Source organism: Andrographis paniculata, unplaced genomic scaffold (genome assembly GCF_009805555.1).
Source record: "Andrographis paniculata isolate CXL003 unplaced genomic scaffold, ASM980555v1 Contig30END, whole genome shotgun sequence".
Classification (NCBI taxonomy): Eukaryota; Viridiplantae; Streptophyta; class Magnoliopsida; order Lamiales; family Acanthaceae; genus Andrographis; species Andrographis paniculata.
In genome coordinates, this window is record NW_026137563.1 from 1,488,174 (window position 1) to 1,509,462 (window position 21,289).

At 38.8% G+C, this 21,289-nt stretch overlaps 2 protein-coding genes across 4 annotated transcripts; one reads left to right on the top strand and one right to left on the bottom strand.

Moving 5' to 3' along the window:
• Positions 1-781: 781 nt before the first annotated feature.
• Positions 782-3,991, top strand: LOC127246293 (phospho-2-dehydro-3-deoxyheptonate aldolase 1, chloroplastic-like). The gene is made up of 5 exons (XM_051267565.1): positions 782-1,506; positions 1,615-1,892; positions 2,006-2,282; positions 2,360-2,605; positions 3,248-3,991. Exons 1-5 carry the CDS (start codon positions 964-966, stop codon positions 3,503-3,505), a joined length of 1,602 nt encoding a protein of 533 aa, XP_051123522.1. The 5' UTR covers positions 782-963; the 3' UTR covers positions 3,506-3,991.
• Positions 3,992-4,856: 865 nt separating this feature from the next.
• Positions 4,857-19,776, bottom strand: LOC127246292 (E3 ubiquitin-protein ligase UPL2-like). Of its 3 annotated transcripts, XM_051267564.1 has the most exons (18): positions 19,520-19,776; positions 19,247-19,369; positions 18,094-18,189; positions 17,797-18,003; positions 11,027-17,576; positions 10,550-10,867; positions 9,843-10,459; positions 9,440-9,730; positions 9,161-9,362; positions 8,642-8,919; positions 8,277-8,551; positions 6,703-7,807; positions 6,485-6,631; positions 6,289-6,369; positions 5,982-6,207; positions 5,737-5,876; positions 5,251-5,357; positions 4,857-5,114 (listed from the first exon to the last, which is right to left on the bottom strand). In XM_051267564.1, the coding sequence occupies exons 2-18, from the start codon at positions 19,340-19,342 to the stop codon at positions 5,012-5,014; spliced, it is 10,839 nt and encodes a 3,612-aa protein (XP_051123521.1). In that variant the 5' UTR covers positions 19,343-19,369; positions 19,520-19,776; the 3' UTR covers positions 4,857-5,011. The 3 variants fall into 3 exon arrangements, with proteins under 3 accessions (XP_051123521.1, XP_051123519.1, XP_051123518.1); XM_051267562.1 differs by having other exon boundaries at positions 9,843-10,867; positions 19,530-19,776; XM_051267561.1 differs by having other exon boundaries at positions 9,843-10,867.
• Positions 19,777-21,289: the final 1,513 nt, after the last annotated feature.

Here is a 21,289-nt window from a genome sequence, read left to right on the forward strand (position 1 = left end):
ATGGGCTGAAACCAGCTAGGTTTGGTCCAGTCCATTTGAATTAGGTCCAACCAAGGTCCATTTTCATGTGGCTTGCCTACAAATAAATGCGTTCCAATTTAGTTGGTCGTTTTCCAATACAGCATTTTATTATATTATATATTTTAACTGTATAATATTTTAGATAAAAATATAGTAATATTTTTTTTTAATAAAAAATTATGTTTAAGTAACTGTTTAAACAATAAATCTAATCAAACAAAAAAAAAAAAAAAAGACAAAAAAAACGAAACTTCGTTAAAGACGCACAAACACACACACACACACAAATTTTCACATAAGAGAATGTATAATTACAATAGAAATGATATTGCTGTTGATATTATTATTTATATTCATAATCCAAATAAATTAATTTACTGGGAGGAAGTAATACATTTTATTACTTTAAAACTCATTTATTATATAATGTAAAAATTCTGAATGTACATGGTTAAATTTCCTTAAGCAAGTAACTTTCCAAGAACATGTTGCCAAGAAAATGGAATATACCCTCAAATAACCTTCAGCATATCCTATTTTATTAATCAACAACAAAAAAAAAAAAAAGTTGGTAAAAAGCAGAACTACGACAATAGAAAATTTAATTTGACTAATCGTCAACCATTTGAATTTACCAAAACACCCTCAACTACCTCCGCAAGCGGCGCAGCGCACTCCCGATACCTGGAGTCCCGTACGCCACCACCTGTCTTCTTCATCCCTACCCCCAACCACCGGCTGAACCTACCTACCCCCCTCCCCCCGCCCCCACCCAGCACGGCCACTGCCGCCTTCCTCCACTTTCCATCTCTCACCTGCAACCATTTCTACCAACCATTGTTCCACCTATAAATACTACATTCCCATTGCCTTGATTTCTTCCTCTCTAGGGCTACCAACCGACTCCCTCCCCGCCCAATCGCTCACCAAACCTCACCAACAATGGCGCTCTCCGCTCAGAGTTCTTTGATTCCTTCAAAATCCTGCCTCGTTTCGCGCACGCAATCGCCTTTCCACGCTGCTGCATCGTTCGTGCCCGTCAGATCCGTGGCGCGCCCGATCTCGGCCGTCCATTCCGCCGATTCGAGTCCCCCCAAAACGCCGGTTGCCCCTCAGGCTTCGTCGGCGTCGGCGGTGGCTTCCGCCGCCTCTGCCGTTGAAACTAAGGAGACGTCGAAGAAGTGGTCGCTGGAGAGCTGGAAGACGAAGAAGGCGCTCCAGCTGCCGGAATATCCGAATCAGGAGGAGCTTGAATCGGTGCTGAGGACGCTCGACGCCTTCCCGCCGATTGTCTTCGCCGGAGAGGCCAGGAGCCTCGAGGAGCGCCTCGGCGATGCCGCCATGGGGAATGCCTTCCTCCTCCAGGGCGGTGACTGCGCCGAGAGCTTCAAGGAGTTCAATGCTAACAACATCAGGGATACTTTCAGAATTCTTCTGCAGATGGGCGCTGTTTTGATGTTCGGTGGCCAAGTGCCTGTTATCAAGGTAGCTAGATTTTGATTCCTGCTCATTCCAATCGATTTTCTGTAGAACGATTGAGTCTAATTATTGTTCATCAATACGAACTATGAACTTTCTTGGCTGCAAATTTAGGTGGGAAGAATGGCCGGACAGTTTGCCAAGCCTAGGTCAGATCCATTCGAGGAGAAGAATGGTGTGAAGTTGCCAAGCTACAGAGGGGACAACGTCAATGGAGATTCATTTGACGAAAAGTCAAGAATCCCCGATCCTCAGAGGATGATCCGGGCCTATTGTCAATCTGCCGCCACCCTCAATCTATTGAGGGCGTTTGCAACAGGAGGATACGCTGCAATGCAGAGGATTACTCAGTGGAACTTGGATTTCACCGAGCACAGCGAGCAGGGAGATAGGTATATCTGATGCTGTGCAACTTGAGATTTTAATTTGAGCATTCCATATGTATATATATATATATGGAAATGTGTAGTTATTGATATCTGGTGGTTGAATTGTTGCAATTCAGGTATCGTGAGCTAGCTCATCGTGTCGATGAGGCGCTTGGATTTATGCAAGCTGCAGGGCTCACAATGGATCATCCTGTAATGCAGACGACTGAGTTTTGGACGTCGCATGAGTGCTTGCTCTTGCCTTACGAGCAATCACTGACTAGGCTTGATTCAACATCCGGCCTGTACTACGATTGTTCTGCGCATTTCCTTTGGGTTGGAGAAAGAACAAGACAGTTGGATGGAGCTCATGTTGAGTTCTTGAGAGGAATCGCGAATCCCCTTGGGATCAAGGTTGTCTTCGGCATTAATGGTGTTCATTTATTAATTGCATTTTGAGAGTTACTAATATTTAATAATTTGCTTCTCAGGTGAGTGACAAAATGAATCCTAATGAACTCATCAAGCTTATTGAAATCTTGAATCCTCAAAACAAACCGGGAAGAATTACCATCATTACAAGAATGGGAGCGGAGAACATGAGGGTGAAGCTTCCTCATTTGATCAGGGCAGTCCGTCGGGCTGGGCAGATCGTTACGTGGGTCTCGGATCCCATGCATGGAAACACTATCAAAGCTCCCTGCGGCCTAAAAACTCGCCCCTTCGACTCTATCAGGGTAATTTGCTCGATCCCCCTTGTGGTTCTAGCTATTATTCTTGTTTATCTATAGTATAATGCTTTTATTGCTTATGTTAAATTCAATTATTAGCCTTTTTTGCTTCTTGATTATTCCTATGAAGAATTCTTTAATTCATTCATCAAAGTGGAGTGTTTCTTTGGCCCATAGAATTTGAAAAAAATGTGTTGCACTCAAAAGTTTGATAAAAGTAGGTAAGAGTGGACAGAGTGGATGATGCACTTATATATTCTTTATATATTCTCTGATGGTAGTTAAGTGCCCTTTTCGTTGAGTTTGATGGGACTACACCAACCGTGGTAGGTGGGTTGTTGGACCCTCGAAAATTTGGATGTTATTTTTAGAGAAAATAATGCTTAGATTTGGTGGGATGTGGAATTGTGGATATGCCCAAAGACTTACTATTCAAACTAATTGATACTTACCATAAAATAACAGTATTATGATTGAATGAACCTTTTTTAGATCACTTGTGATTTAGGTATATTTGATGGGACTTTTTTCCAAAAATGTATTCTTGATGAATTGCGGTAAAAGTGATTTGAAAACATAAGTAAATAGAGCATTTATGTTTGTAATTTTGGTAGATTATCACAAAACACATTTTTCTTATATTTACAGGCCGAAGTAAGAGCTTTCTTCGATGTACACGAGCAAGAAGGAAGCCACCCTGGAGGGGTGCACTTGGAGATGACGGGCCAGAACGTGACAGAGTGCATAGGAGGATCAAGAACGGTGACATTCGACGACCTGAGCTCGCGCTACCACACTCACTGTGACCCGAGGCTCAATGCGTCGCAGTCTCTTGAGCTGGCATTTATCATTGCCGAGCGCCTCAGGAAGAGGCGGCTTGGCTCCCAAAGTCCGCTCGGCTATTAGGGACTGGCCGGAAACAACAATAGGAGCATTTGCTGCTGTATTTCCTGAGCCTCCTAAAATGTAAGATTTCGAAAAAAATTTCTTACTCCCTACCTACCCCCACCCCACATTTGGTTTTTTACTAGTGTGTGTGCATAAGTTATGAACCTCCGGCGACAACCACGTCGATGGAGACAAGAATAAAGAGGGAAACTCTTGTTTCTCTACGTTGCACTCTAGTGGGTGCATATACATATACATATACATATATATATATAGAATTTGATATAGATATGCGTATATGTGATGTGTGTTGGGATGATATTTAAGCATACGACGTTATGGCGAGAGAGGAGAGGTTTGTTGAATGTTTTTCGATATTTGATTTATTTCAAGTATGTTGGACAATTTGTGGCATTTGTTCTTTAGTTTGTTTATTGTTCAGAAGTATATCTGTTTATGTTTTATTCTTATAATGAATTCATTTTGACGGCTGGGAAGTGGGAACTTCGACCTCTTTTATTATTATTTTTTCAATAATAACAATAATAATTCTATCCAATAATTTTTGGATTTTACCACAGCTAAATCCTTTCTACAACATGTATTTTAATTTTTTGAACGTGTTCTTATCCAGTATGGTTTTATGGTGTTATAGTACAGTGTAATAAATCGACACTTTATGATAGAGAGAGGGGGGGAGGATGATAAATAAAATTGAATATGACAATGAGAGGTGGCGGCCTGTTCGAACTTGATTATAATAATGTCCAAAAAGATGCTACAAATTTATCCAACAAAATAGGAAAGTTCAAGAAAAATCCACAAAATATTCTGAAGAGCTCAAATTTGTTTATATAGTTATGCTCCCTTTAAATATACAACATCAATAATAATAATTATTATAATAATAACTAAATGTATTCAACTTATCTATGATTTAAATTACCTTAGTACTGTTTATTAGCTAGTATTTATATTTAAGAATGTCTAAAAAATATCATTAATCTTGTACAAATATTTAGCTGATAATTCAAAGGAGTCATTAATTACAATCAAAATTTGATTTATATAAGCATTTCTTATTTTTTATTTTTATTTTGTAAAAATAAAATGAAAAGCAGTTCAAAGGCAGGAATATATATACATATATATATATATATAAATGTAGTAAAGAGACTAAACGAGCAATAGAATACGTGATGGTTAAAATAATAATAATGATGCGGCATGGAAGAGGCGGTGAAAAAAGTGCAAAACCCGCCACAAGCAACAATGCCAAAACGGGACTTCACTATACAGTAAATAAGTAGTAAAGAGTATTGTATACCACCAATCACCCCCCACCCCACCCCACCCCACATTCTATCATTCATAGGCAGAAACAAATTCTTCCAAATCAATAATCTCTTCGTCTGCACATGAAATATATATATAATTATATATATCATGTCATCTATACACAGCCAGAAGTTTCTTTCTATTTTTATACTTAAAAGATCGATACGATACCATGGATGGCGCCGTTTAACCAAATCCAAACCCTTCACTGCCTTCATGAATGGCAAGCAGCAGTCTCTCCTCCAGCCGCTCTTTCGAAGGATATTCAGGTAGATCCAATTGATTGAAACTGCATGGTTCGGTTCTAAAAGTGTTAAAACTCTATTCCTTGATCATAAACAGATATGTCATCTCAAATGATGAGAAAGATTCTGTTATATAAGACAATAGGCACAAAAGTAACAGATAATTTGACAAAGATTCACCATGTGTGAGCTGATGGTAAATGATCGGCACTGCCATACGCCTTGTGAATCTGAAACTTCTGAGATCCTGAAATTCCTTGTAGTGCACCGAATCCTTCCAGAGGCACCTGTATTGAAAAGACAGGAAGAAAAAGGATAATTGTCACCAACTCCACAGATACTTTTGCCGCCAAATAAAAAGATAAACGGGATACAAAAACAATATATACAGAAAGTGGTGGGGTGTACAAAAACATTTTCCTTATAAAAAAATTGACATATACTTTCTAGCAGCTCCAAAGTAGCAGTGAGCAGATCAATACCATGGAAAGAACAAATTTCTCGAAAGGAATCATTGGGATGATATCAATAGCATATTATCAAAAGAAAGCCATAGCAGGAATCTTGAAAAGTCTTTACTCCTAAGCATAAATCCACAAGAGATCTAGGAACTTATCCATCATAAATCCAAACATATAAGAAAGGTCAAATGACTAACAAATGTACCTTTGAGGTTCCGGTGACAAATTGTAGAAGGCGAGCCTTATCCTCCTTGCTAAATTCTTGAACCACATCCCAGAACCATTGAATGATGGGTGAAGCAGCACTGTAGCCCGAGTACTCTGTATTGGCCCTCAAATCATCCACTGCATTATTTACGAGTTGTATTAGAACAATTGTTGGTGCATTTTCCATATGGCAAATTTGTTCCAAAAATAATGCCAGAATAAAGAAGAAAGCTGAAATCTTACAGTCAATATCGGGAAGACCGCTGATCAGGAGTTCCAGTTCCTTGTCATTAAAGATTGAAATTAAGTCACGGTGTATTAGGTCATTGAAACCCTCCAAAAATGCATTTATCTGGGGACGAATGGCAGTTGTTAATCGATGCTCAGCAACCAAATCAACATATTGGTGCTTGTTTTCCTCTGTGACTTTGATATTCCGACCACCAGGGATCAGTTCATAGTCAGTAACCTGCATAACAGAATATGATTAGTTTAACACAGAAAAAAGGCTGACAAGAAGAAAATCATAGATGTAAAAACAACTACGTACTTGAGCTCGTTCATACAGAATCAACTTTTCCTCATCAGCATCAATGCTGAATGTTAGGTCTAAAACATCACTTATATCATTCTGAAAAGACAGATGAAAAAAGAAATAGGATCAATGCTCACCATTTGCATTCAGGATGCAAACTTGAACTAAGGGTTACGTACATTACAGAACTAAATAGCAGAGCATGACTAACCTCAAGCATCCATTTTAAATTTTTAAAATAACCAGGATCAATGGCTTCGATGTCATGATAAGTTACTTTAACACCAAGAATATGCTTGTAAAAGGACCGAGTGAAGTGAACATCGAGGAGTTGTCCATCAAATAGTGCCTTCCCCACCTGTAATATATGCAAATGCTTTAGACAATCACCACAAGAACTCTATTCTACAGAAAATGAAAAGCACTTACAACTCGTCCAACAAATTTGAAGTATGAAAGATGCTCTGTTTGGTAAACAGAGTTGGGATTTGGCTGAAATGTGGATTCATTCCCGACTGTTGTGAACAATAATGCCCCCTTGTCAAATATTACTCTAGACAGCAACTGATACCACTCCCTGGTGAGACCACCAGCATCTATTCCTTCCTCCCCTTGAAAATGAACAGTCAATCTACCCTTCAAATCTTCGGCAGATCTCATACGCAGCTGGTTGTACGAATCTTCAAGAATGTATGCTCTTCTTACAGATATCCTCAGAGGACTATGATGGTGATCATGCTGATGCTTGATCTTGGATCTGAAGTGAGACCGCTTGTTATCAAAATCAATGAACCGAGGAACCTTCAACATGAGTGCAAAGGACTTCTCAAGTAATCCAGGATTTTGCCTGACAAAAGCATTCAAAAGCTTCCGGTGCCTATCACAGAACCTAACAAAAGCAACATGTTTCTCTTCCACTTTTATAGCAGGTCCTGAAGTCTTCTGCTGAACAACTGATGCAGCAGCCTCATCAACATCAGATACAGTATTAATACCAACATCTTGGGCAGTGCCTGATTGACCAGGATGCAACTTCTCACAAGTTACAAAGAAAGATTCTATATATGGCAGAATATTCTGGGTACCAGCAGGAAGTGGTGGCATTGAATTGGATGGTTTAACTGAAGATGATGATTGGTCTGGTACCACATCCGAATAGCTCTCTATTTTACTTATGCAGCTGCTTAGCTCCTGCCACAGGGGCTCAAGTGCTGCATTGATATCCCAAACAAGAGATATAGCTTCAGAATGGTCAACTTCAGGGAGAATATTATGTTTTTTGTCCTTGTCAAGAATTATAAAAACTAATGAGCTCAAAGCTTGTAGGACCCGTAAAACTTGGGCTCCATGAGTAGCAGTACTAAGGACTGCTTTCTCCATATCCCCAAATACGGACAATTCTTCAGCTGCAGACATAGTTAGCTTCCTAACTGAACCAGAAAGCTCTGTGATAAAGAGATGACAATGATTGGGTGCTATAGTCACCAATTTTCTTAACACCTCTGCGGCAAGAGTATATGCGTTATCTGATAATCTGGCAAACAAAAAATCACAAAAGCATGCTTGTAAGAAATTTCTCAAGAGTAAAGTTAAAGGGAACCTATTTGGTATAAAATGCAGCTAGGCAAGAAGAAGTAAGTTCGATGCATGAGTCTATATAAGTTTAACAAGAATTTAAAAAGTATCTTGTACAAAATTTTAGCTATTCTAGTTTACATATAAAGAAGCATCCAAAAAAGATAGATATCTAACTCAATTAGAAAGCAAAAATAACAAATGATAAATGATTTAAAAAGAAAAAACATTAGATCTAGTTATTAAGAACTTGTCACACATGATCCGCCACGGTCCTGGAATTTGAAGGTAAATAGGTAATGATTTAATATTGATGAACATGAATGTGCAATGAAACCCAAACACCAAATCAAACCAAGGCGTGTTACATGTAACACACCATACATTATGTCAAGAGAAGAAAAGATAAGTCATAAATTTCAGCATACCCTTCACGTGCAAGAAGTGAGCATAGAAGTTGAAGTTCTGGTTTTGGCAAATTGTTCAAAATAACTTGGGCACTTTCTAGTCTTTCTGCATCTGAAAATGATCCTGATGTGGTAGAAGTACCCTCACCAGAAGCTGAGGTAGAAACTATATTCATCTCAGAACCTGATGTAGAAACCTGAGGATTAGGTTGCTGGGAGGCAGATGCCACTTGGTCATCAGATGAATTTGATTTCTTCACAGCATTATCAATAATGACATCCAATAAACTTAAGAGCTGTCACAAAACAAAAGCATGTGTAAGTAATTTTTTGATCTAGATTGTATTATTCTAAGAGCACTTGTTAGAGTTTTAGAAAATCAAGACCTGCTCTAGATGAGCTATGCTTCTCAGATACAGTGACTGATTCAAGAGGCTTAGCAGCAAGGTGACAGATGCCTGCCCTTCTGGGCATTCGGACTTCTCTAACATGCTGTCATCATGAACCATAACAGCTTTTCCTCTTTTGCCATCAGAATCCGATGACTCCTTAAGGCTAAATTGTGACAATCTGAACTCAAGAAGTAATTTTGCAACCAAAGGATGGTTGCGGGCCAAGTAGGTGAGAGTCTCAAGAGCTCTCCGGGACACCAAAGGTGGGACGCCTGCATAATATCGCAATAAATACATACATAATATCCTTCCTAAAAGATGAAATAAAATATAAAATATTGAGGGAGTACTAAAACTAAGGCTAGTATTAAATGTTAATGCAGTTGTATACATTCATATCTAGATTTCTATAAACAGTAACTCTTAGATGTGTGCCAATATATTCCTTGAGTTGTTGCCTTGCTCATTTGGAATCTTAAAAATGCCTCAATAAAAGATGAGAAAGACTCTTACCATCAACACATTGAGGTCGAGAATACATCACATGACTTTGGCAAGCATAAAGCCTATAGGGGGGCTCTGAAGCATTCACCCTGCTGGGAGACCTTTTTACATCCCACATCAACAAGTCCATCAATATTTTCAACAAATCAACTCTGGTTTCAGCATGAGCACAGAGGTTTAACAGAAGTCTGTATTCATTCTTGTAAAGTGGCTGCCAAAAATTAATTCAGTTAGGACACCAACTGCAGGAACATATTGATTGACATTAGAACAAACTAAGCAATATACCTGCACTACACGAAGCAACCGGATTAATGCTCTCAAACCTTCTGTGTCAACTAAAGGCAAGCCCTCTGCCTCAACTGGCTTAATACCGAGAGATCGACGTGAAAGGGCATTGCCAACCCTGTCCAAGCCATCACCTCCCCTTCTGGAAGAGTCTCCCCTCCGGGTTCGGGGATATATACCAAACAAACTTTGGTTATACCTGCGTGCAAACCTTTCACGCAACATGTTTGCTTCAGCAACAAGAGCAGGTGTCAAATTTGCAAGTATAGCATCAGAGGAAGTAAGAAGAACCTGGAATGCAGGAAGTAAGTGAGAAAATATAAGCACAAGTTACAATTAAACTATTCAATCCACAATGTTATTGAAGACAGAAGTGAAAACAAAGAAGTCAATGAAAAGACACCTCTTCTCTTAATTCTGAAGGAAATGTTGCAATTATTGAGACAGTGTCCATCTCAACTGGTTGACCTTCCAACTCTTGGGATTGATGCATCCTTTGCGCCCTCTGTTGTGCCAGAACTTCTTCACGAATGTCAGGAGGAAGCGCTGCAAGAAATTCAGGATCTATATCGCCATTATTTTGTGGCTCAGGATTTTGGGACTGTGGAGCTTCACTTGGTTGAGCAGAAAGAACCTCAGCCCGCAACTCCTCGGGAAGTGCATCTAGAAAAGCAGGATCAATAGATTCCGCATCATGATTGTGTTGTTCTTCCTCAGGAGGGACACTTTGATCTGCTTCTCGGATTGGATCTTCTGTAACTTCAGTTACACTGTGGAGTGATGCATCTCTCCCACTTAAAGATGAACTGTTGCCAAATAATGGATTAACTCTCCTCATTCTGGTGTCACCACCATCATCATGCCCATCAGCACTTCCAATTTCAACATCTAAACTCCGTAAGCTCTCACCTAAGGTTGCCCCACTTCCACCACTTTCTTGACTCACAGCTTCAACATCACGCAATACATCATTTTGATCATACTGAGTTTCAGCAGACTGAGGTGGCCTACTTGATGTTTCTGTTCCCAGAAAAGAATTATTAGCAATAATTGGCCTTTCAGCAGTTTGAGAACTATCCAATGTCGTTATAGATGGAGGAGGCACAATACCATCTCCAGCACTGCTCTGATTTTCAGCCTGCGTCTCAGTGAACTGAGGGGATGGAGTGATTTCATTTTTTATTTGAGATTCAACTGCTGCAGAAGTGTCCGAGGGTTTCTCAGACGAAGGCCGTCTTAAGCTGGAAACAAGTAAATCCTCTAAACCTTGAGGAATAACAGAAGAGTTTGATCCACCACTGAGTTGACTTTCATTAGCCAACAAATTTAATCGGTGTCCTTGACGCCCATTTCGGAGTGATCGAAAAACTGAATCCAACCGTGACAAGGATCCCTCAGGGTTCCTATTCGAAGTACCACGATCATTTCCTGTAAAAAGAGAATGTGTAAGGTAAACTAGATGATGTATCAAAACGAATATATGCTATAGGAAATATTGGAAGACCCCACAACTGAACTGAAGTGAAGTATTCAAGTTGCAAAGAGATCATTCATGAAACATAAAGCACCATTACACAATATGGTCACCTGATTGTCTTGGAGGCCCACTATTGCATGAAGATGGTTCCACCAGGAGTGGATGCTGAGAAGGTGCAGTGTTATCACCATTTCTTCCCAATAGATTATATATTGATGTAGTTCGACCCTGGCGTCTGGAGCCAAAAATTTCAACTGGCATAACATGAAAAGCTTCACTGGAGATGCTATCTCTGCCAAAAACCTCTATATGGTCAAAAACATTTACCCCATTCATTCCATCTCCAAGTTGGAGAATAACACCATCCCCATCATCCTCTTCATCTTCATCCTCTTCCATAACCTCCTCATCAAACTCATCTTCATCAATGTCATGATCATCTTGATCTGTATCTGTGTGGGGCAGATGATGAGCTTCATCTTCATCAATATCATTGTGCTCATCATCAGCCTCATCATCTTCATCTTCATCAACTTCATCACCAGACATTTCATCTGCATCTCCATCTTCATCTTCCTCTTCATCAAGGCTCCCTTGGGTGGCAGGACCAATTTCAAATCTTATGCCCACAGAATCAAGGCCGTTTTCTTGATTTTGCGTGTCTTGAGCATTTTCCTGCATGAAATCATCTTCAGCAGCCACAAAGCCCCCATCAATGTCCTGATCATGCTCCATATCCTCAGTAACGGCCTCAGAACCACCATAGTTCTGGACAGTGCGAAATGAATCAATCTGGTCACTTGGTAGTAAGTTGTCATTACCATTAGTTGTGGCATCAACAGTCTGTGATCTACCAGTATTTCCTTCCCTGGGCCCACTAGGATCTGTAGGTTTTAGCATTCGCTCTAGTTTTCCATTGACAGACTCAAAAGCATGAATGTGCTCCTTGGTGACTGACTCCAAAACCTTCACAATTCCAGTCACAGCCTTTGACGAATCTGTATGGTCCAGGTCTAACACATGAAGTGTTCGCGTGAGTGACTGCACAAGACCAGCCTCTATAAAAGTGACAGAAGCTTCTGCGGAGATGTAAGATCCCGTTGGTGTGCGAGCAGCCAAAACATCATTTAGCAAGTCGACAAGAGCCTGGATCTCCGGTTTTGGTGCCCTAAAACCCCTAACAGATTTAACAAAATCATTGAGTACAATACTGATCTCGGTGAAGATCCTTTTCCTTGCCTCATTTGAGCGTACACAAGATGCCACTAGAAACTGACCAGCTTTACTAGCCAGTTTTTGGTGCCAATCCACTTCTGATTTCTTCTCCTTCCTGAAACTCTTTGAATATGGAAGAAATTGGTAAAGAATCTGGTGGAAGATACCACCAGTACAGTAAGGTACACCACCACGTTGAGGAATTCCTCTGTAACTGCAAATTTCAGCATCTTTCCGCACAAGAATATGAACGGATGAAGCATACATCAAGAGGATCTCCGTCAAGAGCTTCAAAATAAACACCACCTTCGCCATAGAAACAAAGGATTCTTGGTTGTTTACTTCACTCGAGTCAGATGGAGAAGCAACAGCCTTTCCTTTACCCTTGTTCGCAGAAGCATCGACTTCCATGTCTGAGGAAGAGCCAACCTTGACAACAGACTCATCTTCCAAAGGTGGAGGTACGAATGATATTATTGAGTCCAGTAGATGATCAATTACATTTACAAAACTCTGAGGAGGTTTTCTGTGTGTCTTTGAAATTTTGGAATTTGCATCAGGAATCTTCCCATGCCCAGAGCCAAGGGGAGCTGAAATTGTACCGCCAGTGGATACCTTCACATCATTAGATGTTTGCTTCTCCTTCTCCTCTGCTTTATCTTTCTCCTTTTCTTTCTCTTTGCTTTTATCTTTGTCACGATCCTTTGTTAGTACAATGTATGGTCGCTCACCCACCATCTCAATTTGGCACACAGACTTGGCAGCTTGCATAAAGGTCACAGGATTGCGCTGAACAACTGAAATCAAACTTGTCAGAAAATTCCGAGGTGTAAGCCTTCCACTAGATTGCCTGTTAGCAGCAGTAGCAAAACTGTGCCTTATCTCAGATTCCATTGCTTGCTGTAGGGTCTGAGAATCTTCTAGGATATGGCGTATTATAGCAGCCGCAACATTGTCAAAGCCAACAAACAAGCTACTTGCCGGCAAGGAAAGAAGCAAACGCAGACCATCAGACTCCAGAAAAGTTACAGCAACTGCATGAGTTCTAGTGAGAGTAGAACAGAGTTGCAAAACAGCATGTGTTGTTTCAGAAGGCAATTGCTTTCTTATGCAACTGCAAGCTATTTCAATAAGTCTCTTTTGCTCCTCTAAATCCAAATACTTGGATGGTGCCCCGAAAGGCATCTGCATTGTGTTAAGCTTGTCTTCATCAATAACGACAGGTGGTTGGCTGCCCGTATCCTTCTTCTTTAGATGCTCTAGAATATCAGCATTTAACTTTGTATCAACTTGAGCAAGCCGATCAATAGCAATAAAAGCAGAAGTCACCCATTTTGGTACTTGAGGTGATTCCTGATCATCTGAGCAGCTCCAACATAGAATAAGGTCTGATGCAACTTTAACAAAACCACTTTTAGAAGCTAATTCTCGTGTTGCTACATCTTCATTAAGTACAAGAGCAAGAACATGGAAAAAGGAAGAGAGTAATTTCTGGTTCCCACTGTCGGATATGTTTCCACAAAGCTTCAATTGTTCAATAATAAATGAAATTACTCTTGGTCTTTCCTTGCCTTCATTTTGGGAGCAAACCAACACAAGAAGATCCCTAACAGGGAAAGCTAATGTATCTTTCGTTTGCAACAGTCTCCTACATGTTGACAAAAGCTCGTCAATTGGAGGTAGTTGCACCAATTCCTCTTCAATGGCCTGATTAGCTTTAGTTGTAACATCTTCCTTTGCATCTGATCCAGAGTTCCCAAGAGACATTGCAAGTGCACGAGCAAGTTCATCATCTTCTTGAGTCTCTTCTGAATGTGAAAACAACCATTCCATTGCAAGCTCCACACTGTTTGAACCAACCTGTCTCAAAGCTTCTTCTGCTCGAGACCTGGAAAATCCCATCTCCACAATTGTTGAAATAGCTGATTCATTTGGTGGTGGACCAGCTAAACGACCCACATTGCTGCTAACAGTTTTCACTTCCACCCCAGAGAAAATGTGCCTAAAAATGTTAACCACAGTCGTAATGAACTCATAGCTACATTCAGGGAACCGCGGGTGAGACCAGACAGGAAGCACTGCCTTCAGTACCATGGATTGAAGGACTTTCACAAATGTTTCTGCATCCCGAGGAAATGGAACATCGCTATTTACTAGAGGCTGAGCCAGTAAATGCTTGTTGAACGGAGATAAAATGAAGGATGAGGTCACCAAGTGGTCCATAAATTTACCATAGCTGGCCGAGGGTCCATAAATCCACAAGTGGTCAGTTTCTTCTGCCTCATTTTGCCTCCCCTCATCGGTCTCCATAGGTGAAGCAGGAGTTCTACTGATGGAAAAAGGCAAAAGAATGGTAGCCTCAAATGTAGTCAAGACTGTCTGAATAACACCTCGTCCATACAAACAATTCAAGATAATTGGATTGCACGAGTCAGGTTTCTCCAGAAGAATTTCATCAATGAACTCTATAACCTTGCCAAAATATCGAGATTTAGATGAAACAGAGGCCTCAGATGCAGAAGTATTTAACTGTCCTGCAAAATTCATGTGATCCATGGCTATAGAGGCAAAGGTAGAAGCCACTGACTTTGAAGAAGGAGAAACATTTAACAAATCATCCCGTCGACGAGATGGAGACACCATCGCCTTTCCCAGCTCTTGAAACAAATGGGTGATATGAATAATTAATGATCTGAGCATATCACAACAAGATTGTCGGTACGATCTCTGATTGGATTCATCCCTCCTGGTACTGGATTCAGTCAAGTCAGAAGAACCAGGCTGATGAGTTTCCCGATTGCCTTCCAACTGTAAATCGGAGGAAGGATCAACAATCTGTCGCTGATGGAGACTTGATGATCGAGTAAGATCACGGTACAAATTTATAAGGTCAAAAAACTGGGACTCAAAACTCCACCCAGATGTTCGTCTTCGAAGTAAGGGATCAAGAAACTGCCTGACAGAGTTTAATCTGGGGTCTTCAGAATCATTCAAGCTCAAATCAGAATGGCGTGAAGCATTATGATTAACTGAGGATTCGTCCTTGATTTCAGCCTTAGTTTCTTCGAGCAATGCAATTTGCCAAAGAGCTTCACGATGAATCTGGCCAATATCTTCCAAAACATCTTTACTGCCATTGCCAAATTCAGCAAGCAGCGATGTTACCCATCGACTATCTTTTGAAGCGGCAAGGAATAATAGAAACTCAACAAGGGAGAGGGAAGAAAATATGGTAGGATCTGGACCAACCCTAGGGTCCAGAAGACAGGATACAGATACAGCACTGATCCTAGTCAAGGTTTCTTCCAAATGATGCCGTAGTGAAGAACATATAGCCCGAGCTAGAGGAGTAGAATGATGTTGTGTAAAACACTTGAATACCATCGTGCTATGCAATGCTATGGACATTCCCTCAGATGATTGAGTAATACTTGGGCGTAAAAGAAGCTTTACTAGAGCTTCAATACCAGACTTCTCCACAAACAAACGACAAGTTTCAGAATTTTCCATTGTCCTATGAACAAGTACCATCACATGGAAAATGCAAAGCTGCATGCATTGCTCATCACTGATGACTGGAGATGACAAATCTGGCATAGCACCTTGCGAGCAACCGCCTGCATTTTCCTTATCTGCAGATTCTGCGGAATCCATATCCATTGCATCATTTCCATCAGATTTTCCCAATGGTGCATTGAATTCGGTCTCCCCAAGCAATGCTGTCTTGTTTATAATTTCAATTATCAGATCAACGCCGCTGCTCCTCAATGAAGATACATGCCGCAATAACTCTTCCACAGCATTTGCCAAAGGAACAATGCCTTCATTCATTGCCATTACATACTTCCTGTCAGTAAAAATGTCAACAAGGAAGCGTAAAGCAGAAGTTTCTCTCACAGACTCCAGGCCCTTTGAATTGAGACAAATAGCCCCAAGACCATTTGGAATACATGTAATAGCTTTCGAAGAAGGAAGTATACCAGCCACAACTGAGGACAGAAATTCGCTAGGAAGACCCAAATCGAACAAAACACTAAAACATGTTGGGTCTTTGTGAATCATTTCACTCATGAGAGACACAGCAGAGGAGTAAATCTCACCTCCAAACTTTTCTTTGCTACTGAAAATCATTGCCAAAATGGGAGACAAAGAAACATCATAAGAATTTTGTGTTCTTCCCGGATTTACTGCACCATATGTCGCAGAACCAAGCGCCTTCAACAGAGCCCTAACCAATCTCTTTTGGGCATAGAACTGATCATTACCGTTTATCGAGCTTTCACCAATGACCATAGAGCTATCCTTCCCTTCAGATTCAATCACTCTATGTACTTCAATCTGCAATCTGTTGACCAAATGTTCTACCCCACCTAAATCTCTGAAAAGAGTAACAGCTGTATTACTGTAGTCCATGAGCTTCTGTAAAGTTTTCACAGCCAAACAGACAAGATGCAAGTGAGTTGGATCTGAATCCTCTAAAAGGGGTAAAAAGGTCGGTACCATCCCAGATCCCCGAACAACACTTCCGGTACTTGAAGAAGATACAACATGTAGCAAGTAAAATTGCAGAAGTGCTTCAACAAAAGCGAACGCTGACAAATCAGCTGAAGTCTTCAATGACAATATTGCTCTTTGCAAAACATTAAGAAGAATCATACGATTCCCACCAGCAAAACTGATGCTCGATCCACTCAGTATTCGTGCCCTCTCATGAGATGCAGAATATGCAGCTAATTGTGCACCCAAAGCAGTCATTGCAGCTGTTCTTATGATTCCAGAAATGTTTTCCTCAGACCTTACTATTCTAATCAGTTCATTTGTATATTCTGGCTCATTCGCAAAAAAAGAAACGAGTTCATCGTGAGAATCACTAGACTGCACAAGCACAACAAAAGCAAGAAGACAAATCTTGCTGTAGAGCCTGCACAGTCTGGAGTAATGCAATGCACGGGCGTATCTGATTCTGGTTAACAAGGGAAACCTAAGCTCTGGAGGCACATTGTATTGTTGAATACAAGACTTCATAAGTGACAGTTCATCTTCTGTGCGTAATTGCGTATCCGGGAGGTGAATCATACTTGTACCAGAGGAAATTGAGCCATCACTACCGTCCATGATTGTGGATGTGCTGTGCAACTCAAAATAAAGTGATGAACCCAGCTTATATTGCAAGTTGTTCTGATTATTTTTCTCTGATGGGAACAGGCATAATCCATCCTCCTGGTTCCTCTCATGTAGGGTAATGCACGAATACAAGCCCAAACCTTCTTCTTTGCTCCCCCAGCCTTGAGCAAGGGATAGAAGGCAGGTGTTCACTGACCCACACCCAACCATCTTTCCACTAGCATGCAGTTTTGATGGGGTTATTTTCACAAGTGCAGAAAGGACCTCTAAAGCTGCTATCAGAATTTCAGGAATTGTTGAAGCAAGCAACAGCTTGAAATGCTGAAACCAAAGATAAGAATCATTTAACAGTTTTTTGCAGGCCAGCGATAAAGAACCAAATGCATGCAATGCTACCAAAAAAAGAAGAAAAAAATGATGAAGAAAATATGCATATATACACATTTCAAAGTTTGTGCTCAGGTTGGACTAATATTATCAGTGCCAATCAAAAAAGATCACACCATGAAAGAAAAATAATGTCACTCAATCACCAGTTTACCTCTATACCACTAAAAGAACTCTTGTTGTGGCAATTTTCTAGAATGATTCGCATAACCCTCAGAATTTGTAAAACTGCTTCTGTTGGAAATGGCGTGACATCTCCTAATACTTCATCTGATAGAAGGAGATCATTTCTACAAGATATATATGTCTTGAAATATGTGTCAAAATGTAGAAATAGAAGCCTCCAGTGGAGGAAATTTCCCTGTAACATAATCAAAGACATCAGCAGACAACAAAGAGACGAAAACAGAATATAAAAAAAAAAAAAAATAGAAAGGCAAACATCAAACACCTTGCCATATTCCCAGCAAAAACCAGAAAGCGGGATTGCTATATCCTGTAGTGGGCATTGAATCACCTTGTCCACAAACTCCTTTATATTTGCAGGCTGCAAGAGAAAACACAGTTAGGGTTCATGGAAAGACAGGAATGTGGCAGAATGTGTAGGAAAACTCAAATATCCCAGCAATTTCAATGATTAGCCAGCACTGACTAAAATAGAATTTAAATGATCATGGAAAGGGTGCTCAAAACATGGACTAAACCAAATAAACAACAAAAGATACAAATAGGCCTCAACCATTTCTGGCTTAAATCCGAGTTAAATTATAGTTCACTCTCTACTTCAATAATTGAGATTTTTAAATGATGTCAACACAATAGATAAATTCTACCGACACGAGTAAAAATGACAGTTCGTAAAATTTATCCGACTAACTTCTTCAGGTCTAACTATAGAAACTTACTTCACCTTAAATCGACTAGGGAAACAGAACTAAAAGGAATGGCATGGTAGTAGAATTCTCCATGCTACCACATCTTTATATAGCTTAGTCGGTCCAAAATCTTATGGGATGAATTTATAAGGCAAACTATCAAATATCAATCATTATAATGGGAACTCAAATCATGATCTACAGGACTCTTCTTGTTTCCACAGGCCTTATATGCCAGGATCTGAGTCGGTAAAACAAATATTAAACAAAACCTATTGTATGCTGAAATCATATACAGTTCTTAATTCAAACAGCATAGATATAAAGAGTTGAATTATACAACCAAGGGACACCTTGACAGCATACGTTGTCGTAATAAAAAAATAAGATCCAGATACGATGTAGATAAACATGCTGTTTCAAAATTTCCTCCTTTAGCATAAACCCAGTTTTTCCGCTCATTCAAACCATCCCCATTCAGCACCCAATGTAATTAAGATGAAATGCATCCGGGAATCTCTTCAAATCACAAATCAAAACCATTCTCCCACACTCCAATAAATTCCAGACCCAAAACATAGAATAAGCAGATATGGTTCACGTCAGCCGCTGTTTAGTGATTTACATAGGCACGTGACCATTACTCCACATTAAAAATTTTCACAGGCGTGCCCTACGCGTAACTTGAACAAAAATTATAAAAACAAGAAGAAGATAAGAGGAGCATACTGGTTCAGGGTCAAGTTTAATCGATGGGCCGATTGCTCCTTCACTCGAAAGGAGTTGCCGAAGCCTTGAAGGCAAGCTCGATCTTATACTCGCCATTTTTGCCACCGCCCGCTAGCTTATTGACTGTAACAAAAACAGAGAAAATGTAGGGAATCGTTAAAACCTAGTAATCTGACGAACAAATAAAGGTCAAGATTTAATAAGAAAATCCAAAGCAAACATATCGCGCGATTAAATTTCACAAACAGATTGAATTTTTGTGAAGAAGGCTACCCATCCAAACCTCAGCGGGCGATTGCACATCCAAAGGGTTTGCACTGTACAGAATAGAAGTGTGTAAAACTACGTATGGCGGAAATAGATAGACGCAGAGGGGAAAACCCGAGAAGGAGAGAGATGAGGGGTGGGTTTGGTGGGGCGGAGGTGGAGGTGAAGGTGGAGGCTATGGTGGTGATGTAACCCTGGAGAAGAAGCAAGGAAGGGTTCCTGCATAGATATATATATACACACACTGAACGCCCCTTTTGAATGAGAGGGCTGCAAAATACTATTGCGCAGCGTAGCGTCTCTTCAGTCTTCACTTGCAAAGGCGGTTTTGCATTTTGATCCCTCTATTCTGCCCTAATGTGCTTTTTTGTTTTTTTGCTAAACGTATTGGATGGTTTCGATAAGTCCTTTGTAGGGAAACTTTTTGTTTTCTTTTTTTTTTAAAAAAATATAAATACTAGTTGTATGGATTGGTCTTATTTTAATAATAATAATAATAATAGAAATAGCACAGGACAAATTTTTATTAGAAATGGCTATTGAGAAAACAAATATATATATAATAAATTTATTAAAAATAGTGTATATAGTAAATAAACAAATATCTTTATTTAAAAAGTTTATAGACTACAGTCCATTTGAAGATATTTAATTGTTTAATATAGTTAAAATTTTATGAAAAAGCGTGATCTTAGATCCAAACAAAATTGGTTTAAATCCGTGGAAATCAAAATGAAAAATAGTGGTATTTGTTAACAACAATATAATGGAAGCAGTCAATTAATATGGATTGATATAAAGGGGTGTTTGGCAAATAACTTTTTTAAAAGTTTTTAGCTTATTGAATAACTTTTTATCCAAAAAGTTAATTTTTGAAAAACTAACTTACCGGCGTTTTGAAATAGCTCTGGAAATTTTTTTTTTATTTCTTATATGTCCTTAAAAATTTATTATAAATTTTACATAAATAAATATATTTTGATTATTTATTAATTATATTAGAATATTTTATTATATTATAGTTTTACTTTTATATATTTTAAATAATTAATTTTTATATAAAAATTATTTTTAATTGTAAAATATATAAATTTATTAAAATTAACATAAAATAAAAAAGATAAATATTAATAATTTATTTTTGTATTATATAAATTTTATATTAAAAATAAATTAAATTTATTGAAAATTATAAATATAATGAACTAATCGATAACTAACATAATAAATATATACACGAAAAATTTATTATTTTATATTTTACATCATTTTCAATAAAAAAAAACTATTTATATATTTTAATAAAAATATATTATTTTTAAAATCTAACTGTAATAAAAATAAATACTTTTATAACACTTTTACGATTTTCAATAACTAATAACAAAAAATTTTAAACATTCTAAACTCAAAAAAACATAATTGAATATATTAGAAACAATAATAAAATATAAATGTCCTTAATTGTCGTATAAACAACTAATATCAAACGGTTGTTTTACCAAACATTTTAATACAAACAGCTAATCAAATCAGCTAGTCAAATCAACTAATTAAATCAGCTAACAGCTCACAGTTAACCGCTATCAGCTAATTGCTAAACACGTCCAAAATCTAATTCAAATCCAATATAGTACCTATGGATACATAAAAAATGTATTGAATCACTATCATATTTGTTTGTAAATTTTGAATTTGAGTATTATTATTCATATACAAAATAAATAATTTGCTTATTCAATATTTTTCGAATGATATAATTTTCGATAAATTATA

What these genes read in the sequence shown, in the direction of transcription:
- LOC127246293 (XM_051267565.1), top strand. Translation starts at nt 964, where the DNA reads ATGGCGCTCTCCGCTCAGAGTTCTTTGATTCCTTCAAAATCCTGCCTC. An exon ending in CACAGCGAGCAGGGAGATAG is followed by an intron (nt 1,893 to 2,005) that starts GTATATCTGATG and finishes GTTGCAATTCAG; the next exon opens with GTATCGTGAGCTAGCTCATC. An exon ending in CGAATCCCCTTGGGATCAAG is followed by an intron (nt 2,283 to 2,359) that starts GTTGTCTTCGGC and finishes TTTGCTTCTCAG; the next exon opens with GTGAGTGACAAAATGAATCC.
- LOC127246292 (XM_051267562.1), bottom strand. Translation starts at nt 19,342, where the DNA reads ATGGCGAGTATAAGATCGAGCTTGCCTTCAAGGCTTCGGCAACTCCTT. An exon ending in TCGACCTCAATGTGTTGATG is followed by an intron (nt 8,920 to 9,160) that starts GTAAGAGTCTTT and finishes GATATTATGCAG; the next exon opens with GCGTCCCACCTTTGGTGTCC. An exon ending in GCATAGCTCATCTAGAGCAG is followed by an intron (nt 8,552 to 8,641) that starts GTCTTGATTTTC and finishes GTTTTGTGACAG; the next exon opens with CTCTTAAGTTTATTGGATGT.